Genomic DNA, 20,651 nt, shown 5'->3' on the forward strand with positions numbered 1-20,651 from the left:
ACCTCATTGATGGCGAAGAAACTTTCAACTTTTTTAACACAGTTTTAAAGGTAATTATCACTGTTAATCAGAGATAGTAAGCATTTGAACGTGTAAACAATGTAATGCTTTCTTCGGTGATTTATGCGGAATAACGCGGGTTATGTAATTTTTTCCTGCAATGCTCCTTACCTTCATAACCTGCATGAATTATCAAAGAAAGCGTTTTATTGTTTCTATTTACATGTATATCTTTCTTTTAACAAATTGATAAATTGATTGTAAGAAGTAAGTTAATTCACTAAATTACTGTTAATGTACATCAGTACGTTAGCTAAAAGAAACAGCCAAATCGTCTCCTATGGGAATTTGAGTCTGACATCATCATGATTATTTCGTGCAGTCCGTGATTTTTCATAAGTAGCTGTTAGGTTTTGACCAATCGATAAACTGGGCATGCCCATGTAGATTTCATTCCTGACAGGTTTTGACCAATATCGATAAACATGGCGTGTAGATTTCAGTCTGGCTGTTTCTATAGAGCTTTGAGTTAACGACCAGTTTCCGTAAGATGTAAATGACCGAGGTTAGGGCACTGCGGGGTGTTGCTGAAAAACGGAACGGAAAGCGGAACGGAATGGAATACGGAAAATGTTTTATAATGTTATTTATTTGATAGATTTGTTTAACAAGCTTAAAACGATATACTTTATGTATTTTTTAATATTGTTAAAACTATTATCAATATTCAAGTTTATTTGTATAGAAAATGTATGATTTTCTTACAAATAACATTATATGCTTAGTCCCAGTTTATCAAACTAAATTACATATCCAGCTCTCTATTTTGATTAAGTTGCAGGAATGTTCAATCACATACATTAGGTAAACGAACGCCGATATTAGAAGAATTTTTAGGAGACTTTGCAGTTCATCTACAGCTTTAGTGATCCAATGAAATGATGTTTTTTCGATTAATAATCTTTAAAATAGCGAGACGAAAACGTTAACAAACAGACGTTGCAGCAAAACCTCGTAACAATGATAGTGGATGTTGTTCATCGGTCACGTTATTGATATCAATAATGCTATTAATAAATTTTTAAAATAGTATGGATCACTAAAAATTCTATGTGGATGAGGGTACATCATGTTTGAATTTTTTAAAGGAAGTATAAAATCCCAAATAAGTTTCAAAGTCATGAAAAACACAACCAAACGGTTCAACCAACTGTCCTTCACTATTTTCCAATAATATTACTAAAGGAAAATAATTAAAAAGAAGTTATTTTAATAGCTTATTTAATCACAATGTGTGTACATTTCATTCCTCCGTTTCATACTTTATTAAGCAATGATTTAGATGATACACATTCGTAGGAATGATATACAATTATAATTAAGCAACATTTTGATAATAATCATTCATAAAATATTAAATGTTACAAAGTAAAAGTTTGTGTCTAATCTATACAATATTTAAGCGATTTAAACGTCATAGTATTTTTCCGTTTTCCGTCCGTTCCGCTTTCCGTTCCGCGTTTTAGCAACACCCGGAACTGCGTGCGCATACATGTTGATATATAATTATGTGTAATTTCTTTCATTGCACAGTTCATGAAACTTACGTACATTGTACATGTACTTCATCAGACGCTCACTATCTCCACGGGCAAACGGTTTATTTGAATTCTGTTTACCTATAAAACAAATTCAGTGTACATGTAATAAAGAATTTGCAATATGATATTATACAAGATCTAATTTTTTTGTGTACATGTAGAATAATATAGGAATTTGTTATTACTTCAGATCTGGGTTTTTGCAGTCCGTTCGACAATTTTGAGGATGACTGTGGGGTGAACGGACAATGCGCTGTGATCGTGGATGATTATGGACGAATTAGAGCCGCTTGTGAATGCTACATTGGCTACTACGGCCCCAGTTGTGAAGGTAAAAACAATTTCTATATTCCTATCCCTCACTGGGTATAATACCCATGGGTGACATTTACACAAGGAAGAATTAGTATATAGAGTATTTTCAACCAGACCTTTGGCTTTCTCAATAATTAGAATTCAACTTTTTGCTTCAAACCAAATTGAAAGTGACGTTTTTCTCTAGCGACATGTGAACACATGACATAGTCGCAAAATTTAATGAACCAACACTGGATGGCCGACAATGAAATAGAGAGGGCTACATGTATGTCACATGTTTCTGTTTGACACAACTACCCGAAGTCTAGGATCTTGTTACACGTAAAACAGCTCTAGAGCTAGTCAAGCCTTGTTGATTTCCATAAGCAACGACTGAATTGGCCGATAATGAAATAAACAGGCCTACGTCACATTTCTGTTTGACACAACTACCCAAAGTCCACAATCTTATTGAAATGTTTCTACTCAAACTCCATTCTGTATGTTGTTCCGATGGGGCCACTTCGACCTTCGCACTAAATTTCGCCTATAGGGCGAAGATGCGAGAGTGCGAAGTTGCGATTACGAAGGAGTGAAAGTGCAAAGATGCAACGGCGAACATTCTATCTACACTCTCATTAGAAATATGATGTGAATTTTTCATGGAATCAAATATTTCTTTGCCTTTAGTCTATGTTTCCACAATATCACATTTGCATGGATAAACTCAGAAACTATAATACACATATGTGTAAATCTTTATTGGAAATTTTCTGAGAGAAATTATAAAATAACAAATATATATATCAACTTCTGTCTTCTTATTTGAACATCGTGATGAGCCTTCCGTGATTTAGCGTGAATGTAATGCGCACGCGCAAGATTGTAAAATCCAAAAAATCCAGATGATTTCCGGAATTCTTATTTTAGAAATTTTTGTTGCTTAATAATTAGCGAATCTTAATTGAGAAAAAATAAAAACATATTGGTGATCTTCAAGTACCAATGATGTTTAAAATCTACAAGTTTGGCTTTTTTTAAAAAGCTTACCGTCTTTAGAACAAACCCTAAACAGCAATTAGTTATCAAAGACAGTCTAATTCTTTTTATATAAATGTCATAGCATGTTCTTTTTATGTTGATATATACAAATTATTGCCATACATGTGATTTTCTAATCATCAATACCCAGACCAAGTGGCGGCCTACCATACGCATTATGACTTGCTCACTTAATGTTTTAGACAATGGGTAACTCAATAGAACAATATCGAGCCGCCATAGGGTCTTTCTATATGAGATACCACAACATCTTTAAGAAATCTTACTTTACCATTTTCAAACTTGCTTATTTACTATATGCAGTCCAATCATTGTTATTCAAAACTAAACAATTATTCAAATTTCTTTCAAATTGGTCTATTACTTTCAATTTTTGTGCACAAATTTTTATATTTTGTGTTCTCTTGTTATCTGGAGATATTGAAACTAATCCAGGTCCCTCTGCTGAAAACTCTCTTGATATTATGCATATCAATATAAGAAGCATAAGAAATAAGATAGACTCCTTATTGTATTTAGTTCAAGATTTTGATGTATTATGTTTTACTGAGACCCATTTGGATGTAAATATTAGCAATGACAGTCTAAATATAGAGGGATATAAAACTAGCTTTAGGAAGGATCGCAACTCCTATGGGGGAGGTGTAATGATATATATTTCTGACTCTATAGTTGCATCTCGGAGGTATGATTTAGAACCCAACGGTACAGAAATCTTATGGATTGAAATACCACATGCTATTGAGAATCTTCTTTTATGCTGTGCATACCGCCCACCAAATTCTAGTAGTACTTTTTGGCAAAAATTTTCATGGTCGATTGAAAGAGCTAATGATATCTCTTCTAACATCATAGTTCTAGGTGATCTGAATGTCAATTTTCTCAACCTTATTTCCACACATGAGATCCACACAATTATGAGCTCGAACAACTTAACAAATACAATACATACACCTACAAGGATCACTGAGCATACATGCACTTTAATAGATCCTATTCTTGTAAGCAAAAACATCAAAATCCACGATTCAGGTACTATTAGTCATACACTCAGTGACCACAAAGCAACTTACATTTACATACAACAAAATTCAAATGAAAATATTTCATACAAAAGAAAAATTTGGGACTACAAAAATGCAAACCTTATACTACTTAACAATCTTATTAAAGAATGTGACTGGAGCAATATCATTAATAATACAGATGACATAAATACTGCTGCAAACAATTTTACACATCAATATATGTCTATCATACACAAATGTTTACCAGAAAAAACTGTTACTATTAGGCCAAATGATAAACCCTGGATGGATTCACTTTTACGCAAAACTATACGTATCAGAAATAGGTTGAGAAAAAAAGCTCAGAAATCCTGCAAAGATTCAGATTGGTATTTGTTTCGGAAATTTAGAAATAAGGTCAACAACATGAAAAAATATGCCATTTCAAATTATTATGATAATATTGATTCCTATTTGAGTGATGCAAGTAAAAACAATCAAAAGCTCTATTGGAAGTTGATGAAAGATGTTTTTCACACTAAATCTACAACTGAAATACCACCTATGCATTACACAGACAATAATGGCACTGATAAGTTTGCATTCTCAGATAACGATAAGATTGAACTTTTAAATACATACTTTAGTTCAATTTCTAATTTAGATAATAACAATAAGGACTTACCTATTTTGCAACACAAGTGTACAGACAATTTTTCAAACCTTGTCATTCAAGAACACGAAGTTTTTGACATTTTGTCAGTAATACCTGTTAATAAAGCAGTAGGCCCAGACAGTATAAGTCACAAAATGCTCAAATCCTGCAAAGAAACTATTTCAAAACCTTTGTGTCTTCTATTCAACAAATCACTAACATCTAAGACTTTTCCTGACTGCTGGAAATTGGCACATGTAATTCCTTTATTTAAGAAAGATGATCCATCTATCACATCAAACTACAGACCTGTGTCATTGCTGAGTTGTATTAGTAAAATTTTTGAGAGAATCTTGTTTAAACATCTATATAATTTTTTACACGCCAACAACTTATTTTATAAATACCAGGCTGGTTTTTTGCCTGGACATTCAACTGTTTACCAACTTTTAGAAACATATCATTCTATTGTGAAAAGTATTGACGATGGTAATTACTGCTGTATGATCTTTTGTGATCTTTCAAAAGCTTTCGATAGGGTCTGGCATAAGGGTCTAATTCATAAACTTAAATCGTATGGAGTCTCTGGGCCAATTCTTGAATGGTTTATTAGCTATTTAAGTAATAGAACACAGAAGGTTATGTATAAAAACAAACTCTCTTCCAGCCAATTCATAAATGCAGGTGTTCCCCAGGGCTCTGTTCTTGGCCCATTATTGTTTTTACTCTATGTAAATGATGTGGCTGATAACATGAGATCAATATGTAGACTTTATGCTGATGATAGTTCATTACAACAGTGTTCAAACAATATTTCTGTCATAGAAGATAATCTTAATTATGATCTTCATGTACTGAAGGAATGGTCAAAGCAATGGCTTCTAGAATTTAATCCACAAAAAACAAAAGTTGTATTCTTTAGTTTTAAAAATGTTGAAAAATTTCCTAATTTGTTGTTTGATGATTGTACCTTGGAATATGTTTCACAACACAAGCATCTAGGAGTATTGTTATCTTCAAATTTAAGTTGGTCTAATCACATAGACATCATTGTTAAAAAAGCTTACAAAAAACTTGGTCTACTTAAAAAACTTAAATTTACTGTATCTAGAGATATTTTAGCACAAATGTATGTATCATTTATAAGACCACAACTAGAGTATGCTGTTGAAGTTTGGTCTGGATGTACCCAATTTGATATGGATAAGCTTGAAAAGGTTCAACTTTATGCAGCAAGAATAGTTTCAGGTCTTTCAGTCATAGCCTCAAGAAATTCTCTATATTTGGAAACAGGATGGGAACCATTAATAACGAGACGAGACCGCCTTAAATTATCTACTATGTTCAAAATTCATAACAATCTTGTTCCTTCTTATCTAAAAGACATAACTCCTGGAATTAGAAATGTCACTTCCAACTATAATACTAGAAACTCCTCAAACTATTCTTTGCCTAGATGTAGATTAGAAGCTTTTAATAAGTCATTTTTTCCTGACACTATTCGTAAGTGGAATAGTCTGAATAATAATACCAAGGAAGCTACTTCGTTAAATATTTTTAAGAAATCACTACAGAGCAATTATACAAAACCTCCTAAGTATTTTTCTTTTGGTAAAAGATTCTTGAATATCATTCATACAAAATTAAGGCATAATTGTGTTCTCAATTGTGATCTTTATCGGTGTAACATAATAGCCAACCCAATGTGTTCATGTGGAAGTTTAGAAGATGCACATCACTTGTTCTTCGTTTGTAAAAAATACTCATCATTAAGACAATCATTTATGTATAATCTTTTATCACTGAACTTTTTGAATATAATTGATGTACATTTGTTACTTTGGGGTGACAACACTTTATCTTATGATGAAAACATAAAAATATTTAAAGAAGTTCATACATTTATACAAAAGTGTGGTAGATTTATCTAAGTTTTAAATTATTTGCATAACTTTCTTATCCAACCTAATTCTAATTCTAGATTTAAAACTAATGATTTATTTGTATTTCATTACATGTTTTATAACTGTTATCAATGTTAACTGGCATTGTATGGCACTGTAATATATTATGTACAAGGAGAGGACATTCTAAGTTTTTGGAACTTGTGTCCAATCCTTTTGGCATTAGTCAATAAAATATGTTCAACACAACACAACACATAGCATGGCGAGTGAAACATTTTATGTCATGTGTCGTTTAAGCCTTCGTGTCTAAAATTGAGAACTGCGTACCCGAGCTTGTAAGTTGTGATCGACTATAGGGTAAAGAGATCTTAGGTAGGGTCGTAGACTCGTATTATTTTTTATAAAAACAAAGTTATCCCACTGCATTTATCTATCTAAGGTGCAAATAACTTTGCCGATATTAGACACACCGCATCAATTTTTTTTATTTTGTATAAATATTTGAATAAACAATGCTAAAAGAAAAACAAATAATTTCAAAAGATATTACAGAATATTACTTTCAACTAGTTGGACCTGAAAACCAAAGGCTGAATTTCATTCATAGCAATTTTGTATTGCTTTTTCGTTTTCTCACTTTTTAAGATTTGAAATCTACGAAATTTGTTAAGTCGTACATGGAAAAGATCATCAGAAAATAATCTCCCTTGCGCCGAACAGTATTTCAACCAATGAAATAAATGTAAATTTTCACATCAAGTATTTTCTACCAATCACAAAGGAAAGGAAGTGCACAACCCGAAGACTGTAAATTATTTCAACTCTTTATACCGTCTTCCAAGGAAGACGGTAATGAAACATAAGACAGACGATGAGTGCTCTTCCGATTTATTGGTATTAAAGGCCAAACATTCGAGTCTATTATTTTAATATTATAGTAAGTATACATGTAACTTAAGTTCATTTCATCGTGAATTTAGTATATAATTAGTATCTTTTTTTCCTTCTACAAACATCACCAGAAACATCACCTTCGACCAAAATGCCGGTCATTACCACTACTAAAAAGCCAGGAAACATCGGAGCCATTCTTCCAATCTTAGGGAGTGGAGTCCTTTTCCTTGCTTTAATCGCCGGTGGGGCCGCTGCTTTAGCGTCCTCGGCTGGATAGAGGTCACACCTGTCCCTCAATGCCACACAAAATCGAAATCTGGATTTTATTTTGCCTTTCTGTCAAATAAGTCAAATTTCATATCAAAAAATGTTCTGTTGTTTTTCACTCTGATTTTTTCTTTTTGTGTTGTTTTTTTTTTTTTTGGTTTTTTTTTTTTTTTTTTGGTTTTTTTTTTTTTTTTTGGGGGGGGGGGGTGGGTTTAAATAAATTAAATTCAAGTTTATACTTCTCAATTATACATGTGCTATACAATACTGGTTCTTAAAATAAGTTTTTCTTCGTTCCTTAATTAAATCTAACTATGATATTTCTTAATTTTTGTTTATTGGCTAATTGTATTCGGCGCGCCCGTGCGTTCATCTTATCTTTTCTATTCCAAGTAAAATCTTCCCGTGGTAAAACACTCAAATGACGTCGATTTTTCTTTATTTTAAAGCATTATCGCTTACATTCATGTCAAGAAATATCGATCCCGATAGTAATTACCTTGACAAATAGTTTTGATTCACTTTTATAACGGTAGGCGGTAGAACTTTTAAATATCGCAGATTTATTCTTTAGTTGTACAAACCAATGTTCTTTGTATTATATCTTTTAATTCATGATTTGACCATGGATATTGTATATTTTGCTATAACGACATTGATCCTGGAGTCTACTCTTGTAAGACAAATTTCGGCCATAAAATGTCATACAGGGTATCAGTGTTTTACAAACACGTACTGTCCGTATTTATTAATATCAACTTAGAATATATTATATATAATCGGCTGGATATTGGACTTGTTGAGTCAATAGCCCAAGTGGCCTAAACATTATAAACCCGGGTGTGGAGTCGCCCAGTATGTAAATTAATTTTACATGTATAGCTAAGATGGTGCCCAGGGCACAAATGTCTAACATTGTAATATCTATTTTAGAAATATGACAATATTCAGTACTATGATAATAATTATTATAGTACAGAGAATTATCTCATTATCGCAAGAAATATTTTTAACATCATCCAGCTGCTTCCCTCTCCCCAATGCTCTAGTGAAAAAAATAAAGCTGATTTCTAGTGGTATTTAGCATTATATGAAAATAACATGATGTTTGATGATGAAAAAAAACCCCGTAAAACTGTATTATAACCAACACATCTATTTCGTAAATGTCCTATATCATATGCAATGTCAATCCGTGCACGCACGGGTTAAAGTCTTGTACCTTTTAACCAGCGCTGACTAGGCCTTATTATTACATGTATGTACTCCATATAGAATGTAATGCCCGCCATAATGTATGTGCATTTCCAGACTTCTGTCACTTACCAGTCTGCTTACCTCAGTTCAATACATGTACCATGGTTAAAGGGACATGGTCACGATTTTGGTCAAAAATTATTTTTTTGATTTTAATGTTTACAATACTTTAGTAAAGCATTTTTAATAGGCAACCAAAATTTGAGTGTCATTTGATGAGTTATAAAACACTGTGCCGGATAACTATGCCAGTGCCAAGGTGGCATTTTTGCACCCGCTTAAGCTGCACATATCGAAAAATTCAAATATGCCATATGATAGACCATTGCTTAAAGAGTTAACAACCACCTTTGTTATCATTGTATCTCACCTGTCAGGTGAGATATTTACCTCTCAAAAATAAATTCCTTTAGGAAAATAATTTTTCCTGTAGGAAAAACAACATTCTTATAGGTAATTTGAAATTTCCTATCGGAATACAAGAACTTCCTATAGGAATTTCAATTCCGATAGGATTTGATAAAATCCGATAGGAAAACTTAATATCCTATAGGAAAACTACATGTCTGAATCAAATTCCTACAGGAAATACCATTCTCCTATAGGAAATATAATTTCTATAGGACTTTTAAATAATCCTATAGGATTGTCAATATTTCCTGTAGGAGAATCAATTCTCCTATGGGAATTATCATTTTCATATGGGATATTAATTTTTAAAGGTAAATATCTCACCTGTCAGGTGAAACACACTAAAAACAAAAGTGGTTATATACCCTCTAGACAATGGTGTATCATTTGGTATACATGGATTTTTCCGTAACTGCATCTTAATTAAGCGGGTGCAAAAATGCCACCTTGGCACTTGGATAATTATCCGGCACAGTGTTATAAGCGAGTTACAGAGCTTACAATTCTTTGCTTTGTAAACAAAGCGTTTGTTTACATTTCGAATGTTGAAGTGAAAATTCCAGTTTTAGACCGAAAATAAATGTGTTAATCATTAGGAACTGTTTATTTATGCTTTAAATGAATAATAAGATAGACAAACCAGCTTTAAAGAGAATTTTTACTGGTATATTTAACCTATGTAAACAAAATTTTTCACTTTATCCACGAAAATTGATACCCTTGAATTTTATTGAAACCACAGTATAGCAACGATAGTTCATGGCCACAAAGCGTGAAATACTAAAATTTACATCTATCATTTAAAATTTTCACGATTAATCCCATTTAATGCCGAGTATAGGACTGAGTCGTCTTATCAGTTGGGGACAGGTAACTTTCATTCAGAAAAGTACATTTAGAATGGCGACGGAATACTATTCCATCGCACTGATTGCCTTGTCTTTGAATATCCTGCAACCAGGTTGGTAAAATTTAAGTAATGCTATATTTTCAAAAGTTAGCAATAGGAGCGCGAAAAGTAAATCGATATTTTCATAAAATTCATAAACTGATAAATTAAAAAAAAGCTGGTTAATGAACCAGTAACAATATGAGTTTTATAAAATCAAAATTAAATAAGTAAATATAGTTTGAAAAAAACTAATTTGGTCCACATCTTTAGACGAATACAACTAAGGTTCCATCTAAGCTATTTAATCACAGTGGGTATGCTAGAATTAAAGAAAGAAATTTCAAGGGTTTTAAACTTAGGTGCCTAATTATCGTGCATCTTCGTCATAAAAAAGTACTATTGAACAAGTTTTAGCTTTACATTAATTAGAACACTTACTATCTATTCTGTCTATATTGGTGCATTTTTGGCAATGTTCCATTCACACTACTGAGTGTTTTGCATCCTGAATGTTCATTTGTTTGTTTGGTTTTTTTCTAAGTGATCGGAGATTGCAGGGATGGATGGACAAAATTCCAGGGAAGTTGTTACTTGTTTGCCAGTGAGCAAGCCAATTGGCCGGAAGCTCAGGTTATGAATTATATTTGATTTGTCTATAAGCCCTATTTATAAAAAAATACAGGATTCAATAAAAAAGTTTAATCTAATATAATTTTAACCTCATTATCAGGCCGTCTGCTCAAGTATGAATTCCCATTTGGTCGAAATAGAAACCCAGACAGAAAATGCTTTCGTTGAAGGAGAACTAAAGATCATACATAACCATGGTTTGTAGAATGATATATTGAGTCCACTTGTGTCGTTTTTAATGCAGCGATGTGCTGGTAGATCAGATCATTAAATTATACCCCATCATATTCAAATAGATTCACATTCCAATAATCAAAACGACGTATCTTACTGGTTGGGCGGAAATGACATAGAAATTGAGGGAGTGTTTAAATGGGTCAGATCTGACCAACCACTGACGTACACGGACTGGAGCCCGGGCCAGCCTGATGACGCCAATGGCGAGGACTGTATGGAACTGAGGGGCGCGTTCCAGTACCACTGGAATGACCTCCCCTGTAACATTCCCCACCACTTCATTTGCGAAACACAGTAGGTTTATGTAGTGTTGTATTCAGAAACATGGTTGCAACAGAATTTTACTCGACAATCGCCATTGTAGTAATTTGCATTTCAAATCATGCACAGCATGGGTAGTTTTTTGTTAACCATACAAGACAGTTTTGTTCGCCAGAAAACGTTTTATCTTATTTTTAATTACAGAGTGTCTGAAGGAGTCAATATCATAGGAAAGTGAAAAGAATGGCAGAAACAGAGCGTCTGAAGGAGTCAATGTCATAGGAAAGTGAAAAGAATGGCAAAAATATGGTTAATTTTTGTAAAATGGTTTATACATTATAATAAAATAAATGTTTCCATTGATATATATTTACACTTGCAAATGTTTTCCCTTATATAACAATGTTTGCGCAATCCGCTGTTATTCCTGCATAACATGGGTCAAGATGTCAAAGAAACGCATGAATAATCTAGGTCAATATAGTAAATTTTTCTATGACTGTGCTCAAACAAACCGACTTGTGCTCAAACTAACCAACTTGTGCTGAAACATACAGAATTACAGAATTAGATATTGTATTGAAAACATAATTTAGGCATAAAAATAAACGTGTCTGTATTTTGTTATACGAAGTTTTATTCATTCATTTTCTTAAAAAATATAACATTAATATTGCGGGGGATAAATGATTCATGTTAGATAGGCCTGTAAACCGAATAATGTTTATGGATCGACATCGAAACGGGGTGTTCTTGAAAATAACAATCGCAATTTGTCAAAGGAGTTTATTCAGTTAAAATTCATTTCTGACTTTATTACAAGACTCGAGCAAAATCGCAAAAGCAATATCAGAGATCTTTCGTGTTAAGTCCCTGTCTACACGGATCACGGTCAAATTTAACTCCTTCTGCTTCTCTGTCCGTTTTATTCCGTAAAAAAAACTTAGTCTAAATTGGCAGAGGAAAATCATTACGCTCTTGAATCTGATTTTGCAACAGAGTTTCCCCTGATAATGCCTAAGTAGACTCTAACTCAAATTTCAGTCACTTTGTTTTCAAATTTCTAACCGCTCTGCGACTTTAACAGAAGTGGTACTATTCCGCCAAGCTTCAATCGGTTTTTTTTCCAATTGTACAAGTGAATTATCTTTTGTGTTTCACTTTCTTATAATAAAAAAAGTGTTGTCTTGTCAAAAGTAGTGTCATATTTATTTATCATGATAATCAAACACTTGCAACATTGTTGTACTATTTTTTGTTACGTCATCTTAATCGAATCGGATTTCTAGATCATCACAAAAAAGAAAGTATGGAGCATCGTTATTGTCATAATTTGCAACAAATGTAAATATAAGAAATAAGGTATCATTATTGGATGTATATCGGGCTTAATGGGATTTGATTACGTGACCAACCCCTATTTATATACCGATATACATCTAAAAATGATACCTTATTTCTTTTAAGTATACCAAATATTCTATTGCTTCAGTATCTACATGTATTTTTCTTTCTGGTTTTTTTTTTATGGTGGCCTTTTAAAAATAAAGATGCCTCAATTTGAATATGCGAGTTGCATTAATTCAGATAATATATGCAGATTTTAAAAACTCTTTTCTATAGACAGAATTGAAATAAAGTTCATGCACTTTTTTGAAAAGAAAAGTAAACTAGCTGTCAAGTGATTACTGTTTAGCTTAGCTGTTTAATTATGCCTGAACATTTACCAGCGAAAACCCAAGAGTGAACATAATATTAACACAAAATGAAAATATAATGTCTCAATTTATATATCACAGACTTGATAAACTGTTGTCACCATGAGATGCATTGGTAGTTTTGAGCCTTTAGTATACACGTGAAAATTAAAGTATGTACTGAAAATGAAAACGACGGGCTAAACATAATTATCATAAACAGGCTTTTAAAGCTAAAACAATATTTTAAGCGAATAAAGAGAGTTTTAAAAAATATACTTACGAGATTAAGGTGTCGTTAAGACCATAAGATAGAATTTTCTGTCATTGAACAAAGAATAATTAAGCAATGAACAAGCATAAAGCAATCAGCTCCTGCTAAAGCATCAGCTATCTAACTGCAGGTAATGAGTTCGAAATCAATTTGGGGTTTTACATATGATTTTACTTTTAAAAATTTTCAAAATGCATGATGTGGTTAAGTACGTACAAATATAGAATAATGACTTTGCTTAAGTCTTATTTGATATGTCAAAATGTCCGATACAGATGGTAATCCATTAGTGAAAAAAAAGATGAGAATAAATGAGTGATAGAAAAAAGACGTTATGATATAATTAGTCACTGGTAAACTGCAATTTAGTAGGAAGTGTTCCCGAGAAAGTGATTTTCCTTGGTAGAGTTCTCTTATCAGTTTTACAAGTTGGAGATTAGGACATATAGTCTCAGGTAAGTACATTTACACCGATCTATTATTCAGAAAATGGCGATTTCTTACTTAGTTATCGCTCCTCTGTTCTTGTCTTTGAATCTTTTGCAATCAGGTCAGTTAATGTTTAGAATTAATAGATCTATAGGAAACGTTGAATTTTTACATCTGCAATTATATGCTTACAATGACCAGAAGTTAATATTTGATATATATTATATACTAAATTTCTAATCCACCTTAAGATGCACTTTTGTTCATACACTGTGCGTTTCACATCTACTCTTTACTTGGTCAGTCAGTTGCCATCTCATTATGCATTGGGTGGATACTGGTAGCAGATTCATGAACTATTGGTTATGCTGACCCACAAAATTATCGTCTGATTACTCTTTTGAGCTGTCTCGGAAAGTTTGTACTTCTGTATTGTGTAGAAGGTTAACTAATTTTTGCTGATAATGTTAATCTAATCAGGAAAATCAGAGTGGATTTAGGGAAAATTATTCTATAATTGACAATATGTTTGTTCTTTACTTCCTGTCTGAACTGTCTTCATATAAGAAAAAGAAATTCTTCTATGCCTTTATTGATTTTAAAGCTGCATTCGATAAAGTGTGGAGAGAAGGATTATGGAAAAAACTTATCGAATATCAAATTAAAGAGAAGTGTTTAAGGGTTGTTGTTAATATGTTTAATGGTTCTAGATCAAGAATATATTTAAATAATGATTTTTTCCGAATATTTCCTTGGTGTCCGTCAGGGAGAAAACTTATCTCCGTTTCTTTTTGCATTATATCTTAACGATCTTGAAGTATTTTTATCACATGAAAATGTCACAGGACTGAAAAGCCTGTCAAAAGAAATTGGACAAAATTGTTATCTAAGAATCATGATTATGTTGTGCGCGGACGATACTATGCTGATGTACGAAACTGAAGATGATCTACAATATAAGCTTCATTGTTTTCAAATGTACTACATTTGTATAAAAATGGAAATTACAAGTGAATGTTGAGAAAAGTATTTTTTGGGGTAAAGGTAGACAAACTTCAAATGCATCGTTGGTTTACAATGGTAACGACATAGAAATAGTAAAAGAATTTAAATATTTAGGAGTTATATTTTCATGAACAGACTCTTTCTACAGTACTAGAAAATATGTAGTGACGAGAGCTACCAGAGCTATGTACGCAATAATTAAAAAGTCAAGAGAATTAAATCTGTCGATTGATTGTCAACTTGATATGTTCAATAAAATGATTGTTCCATTACTGTATGGTTCTGAATTGTGGGGTTTTGAAAATTTATGTATCATTGAGAAATTGCATCTTAAATTTTGTAAATTTGTATATAGTCATAAGACGTCCACACCAAATTTTATGATCTACGGTGAACTTGCTAGATATCCATTGTGTGTGAAAGTAAAAATTTGAGTGTTGAGTTTTTCGATAAGATTGTTGGAAGGTAAAGAATAAAAATTGTAATATATTGTATAATTTTTTACATAGCATCACAAGAATTATAAATTAAAATGAGTTGAATGTATACAGAATATTTTACACGAATGTGGTCTAAGCTATGTCTGGTTGACGCATAATTAATGTAGAATATGATAAATGGATTTTAAATGTTGTTAAGCAAACTTTGATTGACCAATTTCAACAAAAATGGGTCTCAGATTGTAACGCATCTAGTAAAAGATTAACCTATAATTTGTTTACCAATAACATTTTTGTACCTAGAAATTACATAAACTCTGATGCTTATATGAATAATATTACAACATTATTTAGATTTAGAACAAGCAATCATACACTGCCAATTTAGACAGGCAGATGGAACAATATACCTAGAAATCACCGATATTTTAATTTATGTAAAAATAATATTGGCGATGAATATCACTAAATTATGATATGTCCAGATTTGAAAGAATATAGAAACGCATATTGACCATCAATGTATTTTAGACGACCAAACGCTTTTAAATTTTTTGAATTATTTTCATGTAAAAAAAATTATCTGTTATTAATAACTTATGTAAATTTATCAATATTATAAATAAAAGAGTCAACTCTCCAGGTTGATGTGTACAGTATACACTCTTTCTTTTTGCATAAAATTTTCTGTGTTGTATCATAATATTTTCTCTATGTTGTTTTATACAATATGAGAATATATAAATGATATGAAATGGTATAATCACTTCTAAACGCGGAATAGATCAATATGTGTCAGAATGGTCATTTTAGGGGATAAGAAAGGAAACAAAAAGACTGTAAATGTTATAAAATTTTTATCATAGTGTATTCTTCTTTAAAGTAACCGGAGATTGCAGGGATGGATGGACCAAATTCCAGGGAAGCTGTTATTTGTTTGCAAGTGATCAAGCAAGTTGGCCAGAAGCCGAGGTAAATGCTAGTTTAATTTTCAATATCTGTTTCATAAACGAAACTCAGCACAAAAAAAATAATGAAATATTTTTTTAAATATAAACCACCCTCTTCCAAATCTTTCAAAAAACAACAAACAAAACAAAACAAAAACCCCAGAAATAACAAACAAGAAAAAATCTCAAAAACAACTTTAATTTGATCTTTTTCAGGCATTCTGCTTGAGTATGAATTCCAATTTGGTCGAAATTGGAAGCGAGTCAGAAAATGCATTTGTTGAGGGAGAATTGAAAATCATTCATGGCCATGGTTTGTAGACTAGACACCAAATATTTCTATTCTGGTTGTATATCTGTAACCATGGTGTCAAGTAATTTGGTAAATAATGAGTTAAACTTTATTTATACATTTGTAGATTCACATTCGAGTCATCAAAACGAGGTTTCTTACTGGTTGGGAGGAAATGATTTAGAAATGGAAGGAACTTTCAAATGGGTCAGAAGCGATGCTCCTTTGGTCTTCACCGACTGGAATCCAGGGCAACCAGACGACTTTTCCTCTGGAGAAGATTGTATAGAACTCCAGGGCGCAATGGACTACCACTGGAACGACCTGTCATGTAGCGCGAGGCATCGATTCATTTGTGAATCATCGTAAGCAGCAATCGCAACTTCTCGGGCCTTTTCGGCAGGCTCGGAAAAACACCTCGAATAAAACATTACCGGATGTTAGAATTTTTATACAAAATGGAGTCGCTTCCCATTAAAATAATAAGTATCGGCTAAACAGCCTCGTGTGTCGCTCTTGTGGTATATTTTAGGGTATATCATTGACTTTAAAGAAGTGTAGGTTACATCTCAACAGATGTGTTGTTAGTATTTATATCAAGTTTTATATTAAAAAAAGGGGGGGGGGTTGTCATGGATACCTAGGTAATACATTCGAGGTATTTTTTTCCGAGCCTGCCGGAAAGGCCCGAGAAGTTGCGATTGCGTAAGCAGATGTTTGCATTCTGTTGTACATCGTTAACTGATACCATATACCAAAGCAAAGTCATATAAAGTCTCCAATCCTAATCTATCAGCTTCCACTGAAAAATGCTTGATCGAATTTTAAACAACAATGAAGATTTTGAAGGTAGAAATAGACGTGTTAAATTGCAAACTTTGGATTCACAATTCTTAATAAGTCATAGCATTTGCTCTTTCGATATTTGATTTTATAACTTTTGCCGATAATCCTTAGCATTTATTTTATATTTCTCTTAACAGAGCTTATGGCCCGGATAATGGAGCGATATCCAGTGTGATTGGAAAACGCTGAAAATAAAATCTCATTAATTTCAAGATTAAGGTGTAATATCCCTCTGATATGAGAGATAACTTCTGCAGAAAATTTTCATAATCTTACTTTGTTTCTGTTAACTCACAATTATTAAGGCATGTAGCAACAAAGGGAGTGCTGGGCCCCAATTTATGTTGGAAGGCAACACTTATTTAACATTCGATTATAAAAAAAAGAAAATTTGAACGAAACGAACTGAAACCAAACTTTTGGCAGAGGAAAAACAGTAAAGAAAACTTAAAAAAAAAAATAAAAGAATTAAGTGAATCATATTTATCAAAAATTTTAATAAGGCAATATCTATATGTATATACCCCTTCCCCAAATGGATCAATTTTTTAAAAAAAATATTCCTAAATTTTATGTACTAGTTCAGTACATGACCAGTACGTGTTTGATGTTTTAGGCCAGAGAATTTTGGATGAAATTTGGCTCTCTCTCTCTCTCTCTCTCTCTCTCTCTCTCTCTCTCTCTCTCTCTCTCTCTCTCTCTCTCTCTCTCTCTCTCTCTCTCTCTCTCTCTCTCTCTCTGTTATTGCTCATTCACAAAGGTGAATGAATTATAATTGAGAAAAACGTGACCAAGACAATTGTAAACTCTAGACTTAGTTATCGTCGTTTGAAACTTATAACATTTAAAATGCTTTAAATTGAATAAGGATTTTCTTATCTGAGAAATCAGATAAAGGACAACAAAATTTAAAGATACAATGTAACATTATAACATTTTATTCAAGACAATTATATATCCCTATATTGAGATCATCCAATTACTGGAAGATCATTCATTGATCCCCTTTTTGTGTTATAACAAATTGCTCTACGACTGGTATACACTTCTAGCATTTCTGAAACATATGGATTCATTTATATGTACTATTATCTTATCCAAATTAAAAACAGAAAACCTTTCTGATTAATTAGAAACTGTGTCAATTTATCATGTACAGTATGTAAAACATGAATGTTAAACCTTCAATAGTCTATGATAAAGAAAGATAACTCTTGCTAATTGAATCAATTTTTGTTACAAACCCATACAACGAAGTGCTATTTTGAACTAAAAAGCAGTGCTTTATTATGTTTTGTAATATGAAATGGCAATGTTTATAAGTATATTATTTTTTTCAAATACAGTTAATATTTTTAATTCTATGCTGCGATGGTAAAATTTTGCTTTTTCTATTCACTATGTTTAGTTTTCTTCACGTCATGATTAGACACATTATCAATTTTTGAATAAATCTAGCAGCGCTTCATTACTTCAACTTTATTTCATTTGAATCTATTGATATTGACTTCCATGAAAATCAATATGAAATTATTAAAAAAAAAAAATATATGGTAAAATTAGTAGCAGAGGAATATTACACCTTAAAAATTAAGTTTGACTATTTTACTTGATAAAGAGAATTTTGTGGAAATAAGCTTTTATTATGCATAAAGTATTCCAGAAGTTTCAGTTTTTTCCTGCGTCTACACTTAAAAATACATAATAAAATATGAGAAACAAGATATCTATGAGAATTTGCTCACAAGTAATACCCTCGCTCTGTTGTGAATCTACAAAATGAACAACATTGACTAGAAGTTGACGTCTGATTGGTACAAAAATAAATCTCGCTATTATGTTATACCTAAACCAAGAGTGTCGTAAAAATTTTAGCACCTGCAATTAATAGTTGCTTTGACATATTTGACGAGAATTTGAAAATTTAGGCTAAAAAATAAAAACAAAAATAAAGTCGACAGGTAACAGGAAGTCGACAGGTAACAGGAAGTTGACAGGTATCAGGAAGTTGACGTCTAATTGGTACAAAATAATACCGCATACCGAAACATAGAGTGTTGCAAGCACCTGCGATATATATATATATATATATATATACCTGTGGAGTTATTGGAGGAGGAATTTTTCTGAAAACTCGTCATTACACAATAGGCAAGTTTTATCTTACTTTAAATACTAGCATTCACTTTCAAATAATGTCTGACGAGAGAGAGAGAGAGAGAGAGAGAGAGAGAGAGAGAGAGAGAGAGAGAGAGAGAGAGAGAGAGAGAGAGAGAGAGAGAGTTCTTCAAACATAAAATAAACTAGCATTTTCTCTGATTAATAAAAATAAACACTAGTCTAATACATTTAGTAAGAGAATTTTTTTTTAACTTTCTTTAGGGATACCTGATTATTGATTTGTATGCAGTCTGACATTCTGACATCTGTGTCACAAATACTTTCATTAGACCACCCCTCCCCTTCCTCGATCATAAACTGAGGGTATACATGTACTTCTGTGTAAATTAAAATTGATATAGCTTTTGAGATACTTTTGATTCAATTATATACTGATTCGCCAATTTTGCATATTTTTTTATTAAACATCATGCATGTATGTATGAAATATGAAAGACTATCAGAGAGATCGCAACCACTAAAAGCACTGATTGACACACAGACAGGCAGATGAAGTTCGGTATTGAAATAACTCCACCCCCCCCCCCCCCCCCATTATTTGACATTAGTCAATCATTCCTTATTTAATAATTGAAATGTATATGAGTTTGCAAAGTATGATATGAAAGCACAGGCAGAATCAGGAGTATAACTTACAGATTTTTTTTATTGATTTTTTAAAAATTTAATCCCAGATACACCGAACATTATCAACAAATAAATAAATTTAAATTTATTGATGACACAACAATAATATTTAGTGGCTAGTGCTTGTCACAATATATTTATTTTAAAAAAACCCTGAATGAAATCACACCGGCGGAACCCGGGAAACGCTTCCTGTCTACAGGGATGGACCCTGATCGCTTGCACCTGCCCCTACATGAGAATGTGGTTGGAACAGACCTCTTTGTACCCCCACCAAAATTGCTTGCCACATACATGTACATAGATCTGGCCCTGGTCTTAACTCTAACCTGCCACCCCTGATATAACAAAATTAATCGAGAACACCCCCATGGGAAGACCCCCCAAACTTGTTCTTTGTACCCCAAGAATCAAGCTGGTCCCTCCTTCGGGGTATTCCCCAAATTCCGCAGCCAGATTGTGACGTTGAAAATTTACCATTATTCCAAACTATAGAGAAGTAAGGAAAAATTGCTAATATATCAACTTTGAA

At 32.4% G+C, this 20,651-nt stretch overlaps 2 protein-coding genes across 2 annotated transcripts; both read left to right on the forward strand.

The window, feature by feature from the left end:
* The first annotated feature begins 10,166 nt into the window (after positions 1-10,166).
* LOC105349099 (perlucin-like protein) lies at positions 10,167-11,753 on the forward strand. The gene is made up of 5 exons (XM_011458776.4): positions 10,167-10,319; positions 10,792-10,880; positions 10,981-11,077; positions 11,177-11,411; positions 11,583-11,753. Exons 1-5 carry the CDS (start codon positions 10,187-10,189, stop codon positions 11,614-11,616), a joined length of 588 nt encoding a protein of 195 aa, XP_011457078.4. The 5' UTR covers positions 10,167-10,186; the 3' UTR covers positions 11,617-11,753.
* A 2,070-nt stretch (positions 11,754-13,823) lies between these two features.
* On the forward strand, positions 13,824-17,525 carry LOC105349103 (echinoidin). Its single transcript, XM_011458790.4, has 5 exons — positions 13,824-13,899; positions 16,107-16,195; positions 16,390-16,486; positions 16,593-16,830; positions 17,449-17,525. The coding sequence occupies exons 1-5, from the start codon at positions 13,839-13,841 to the stop codon at positions 17,498-17,500; spliced, it is 537 nt and encodes a 178-aa protein (XP_011457092.2). The 5' UTR covers positions 13,824-13,838; the 3' UTR covers positions 17,501-17,525.
* Positions 17,526-20,651: the final 3,126 nt, after the last annotated feature.

Source organism: Magallana gigas, chromosome 6, assembly GCF_963853765.1.
Source record: "Magallana gigas chromosome 6, xbMagGiga1.1, whole genome shotgun sequence".
NCBI lineage: Eukaryota > Metazoa > Mollusca > Bivalvia > Ostreida > Ostreidae > Magallana > Magallana gigas.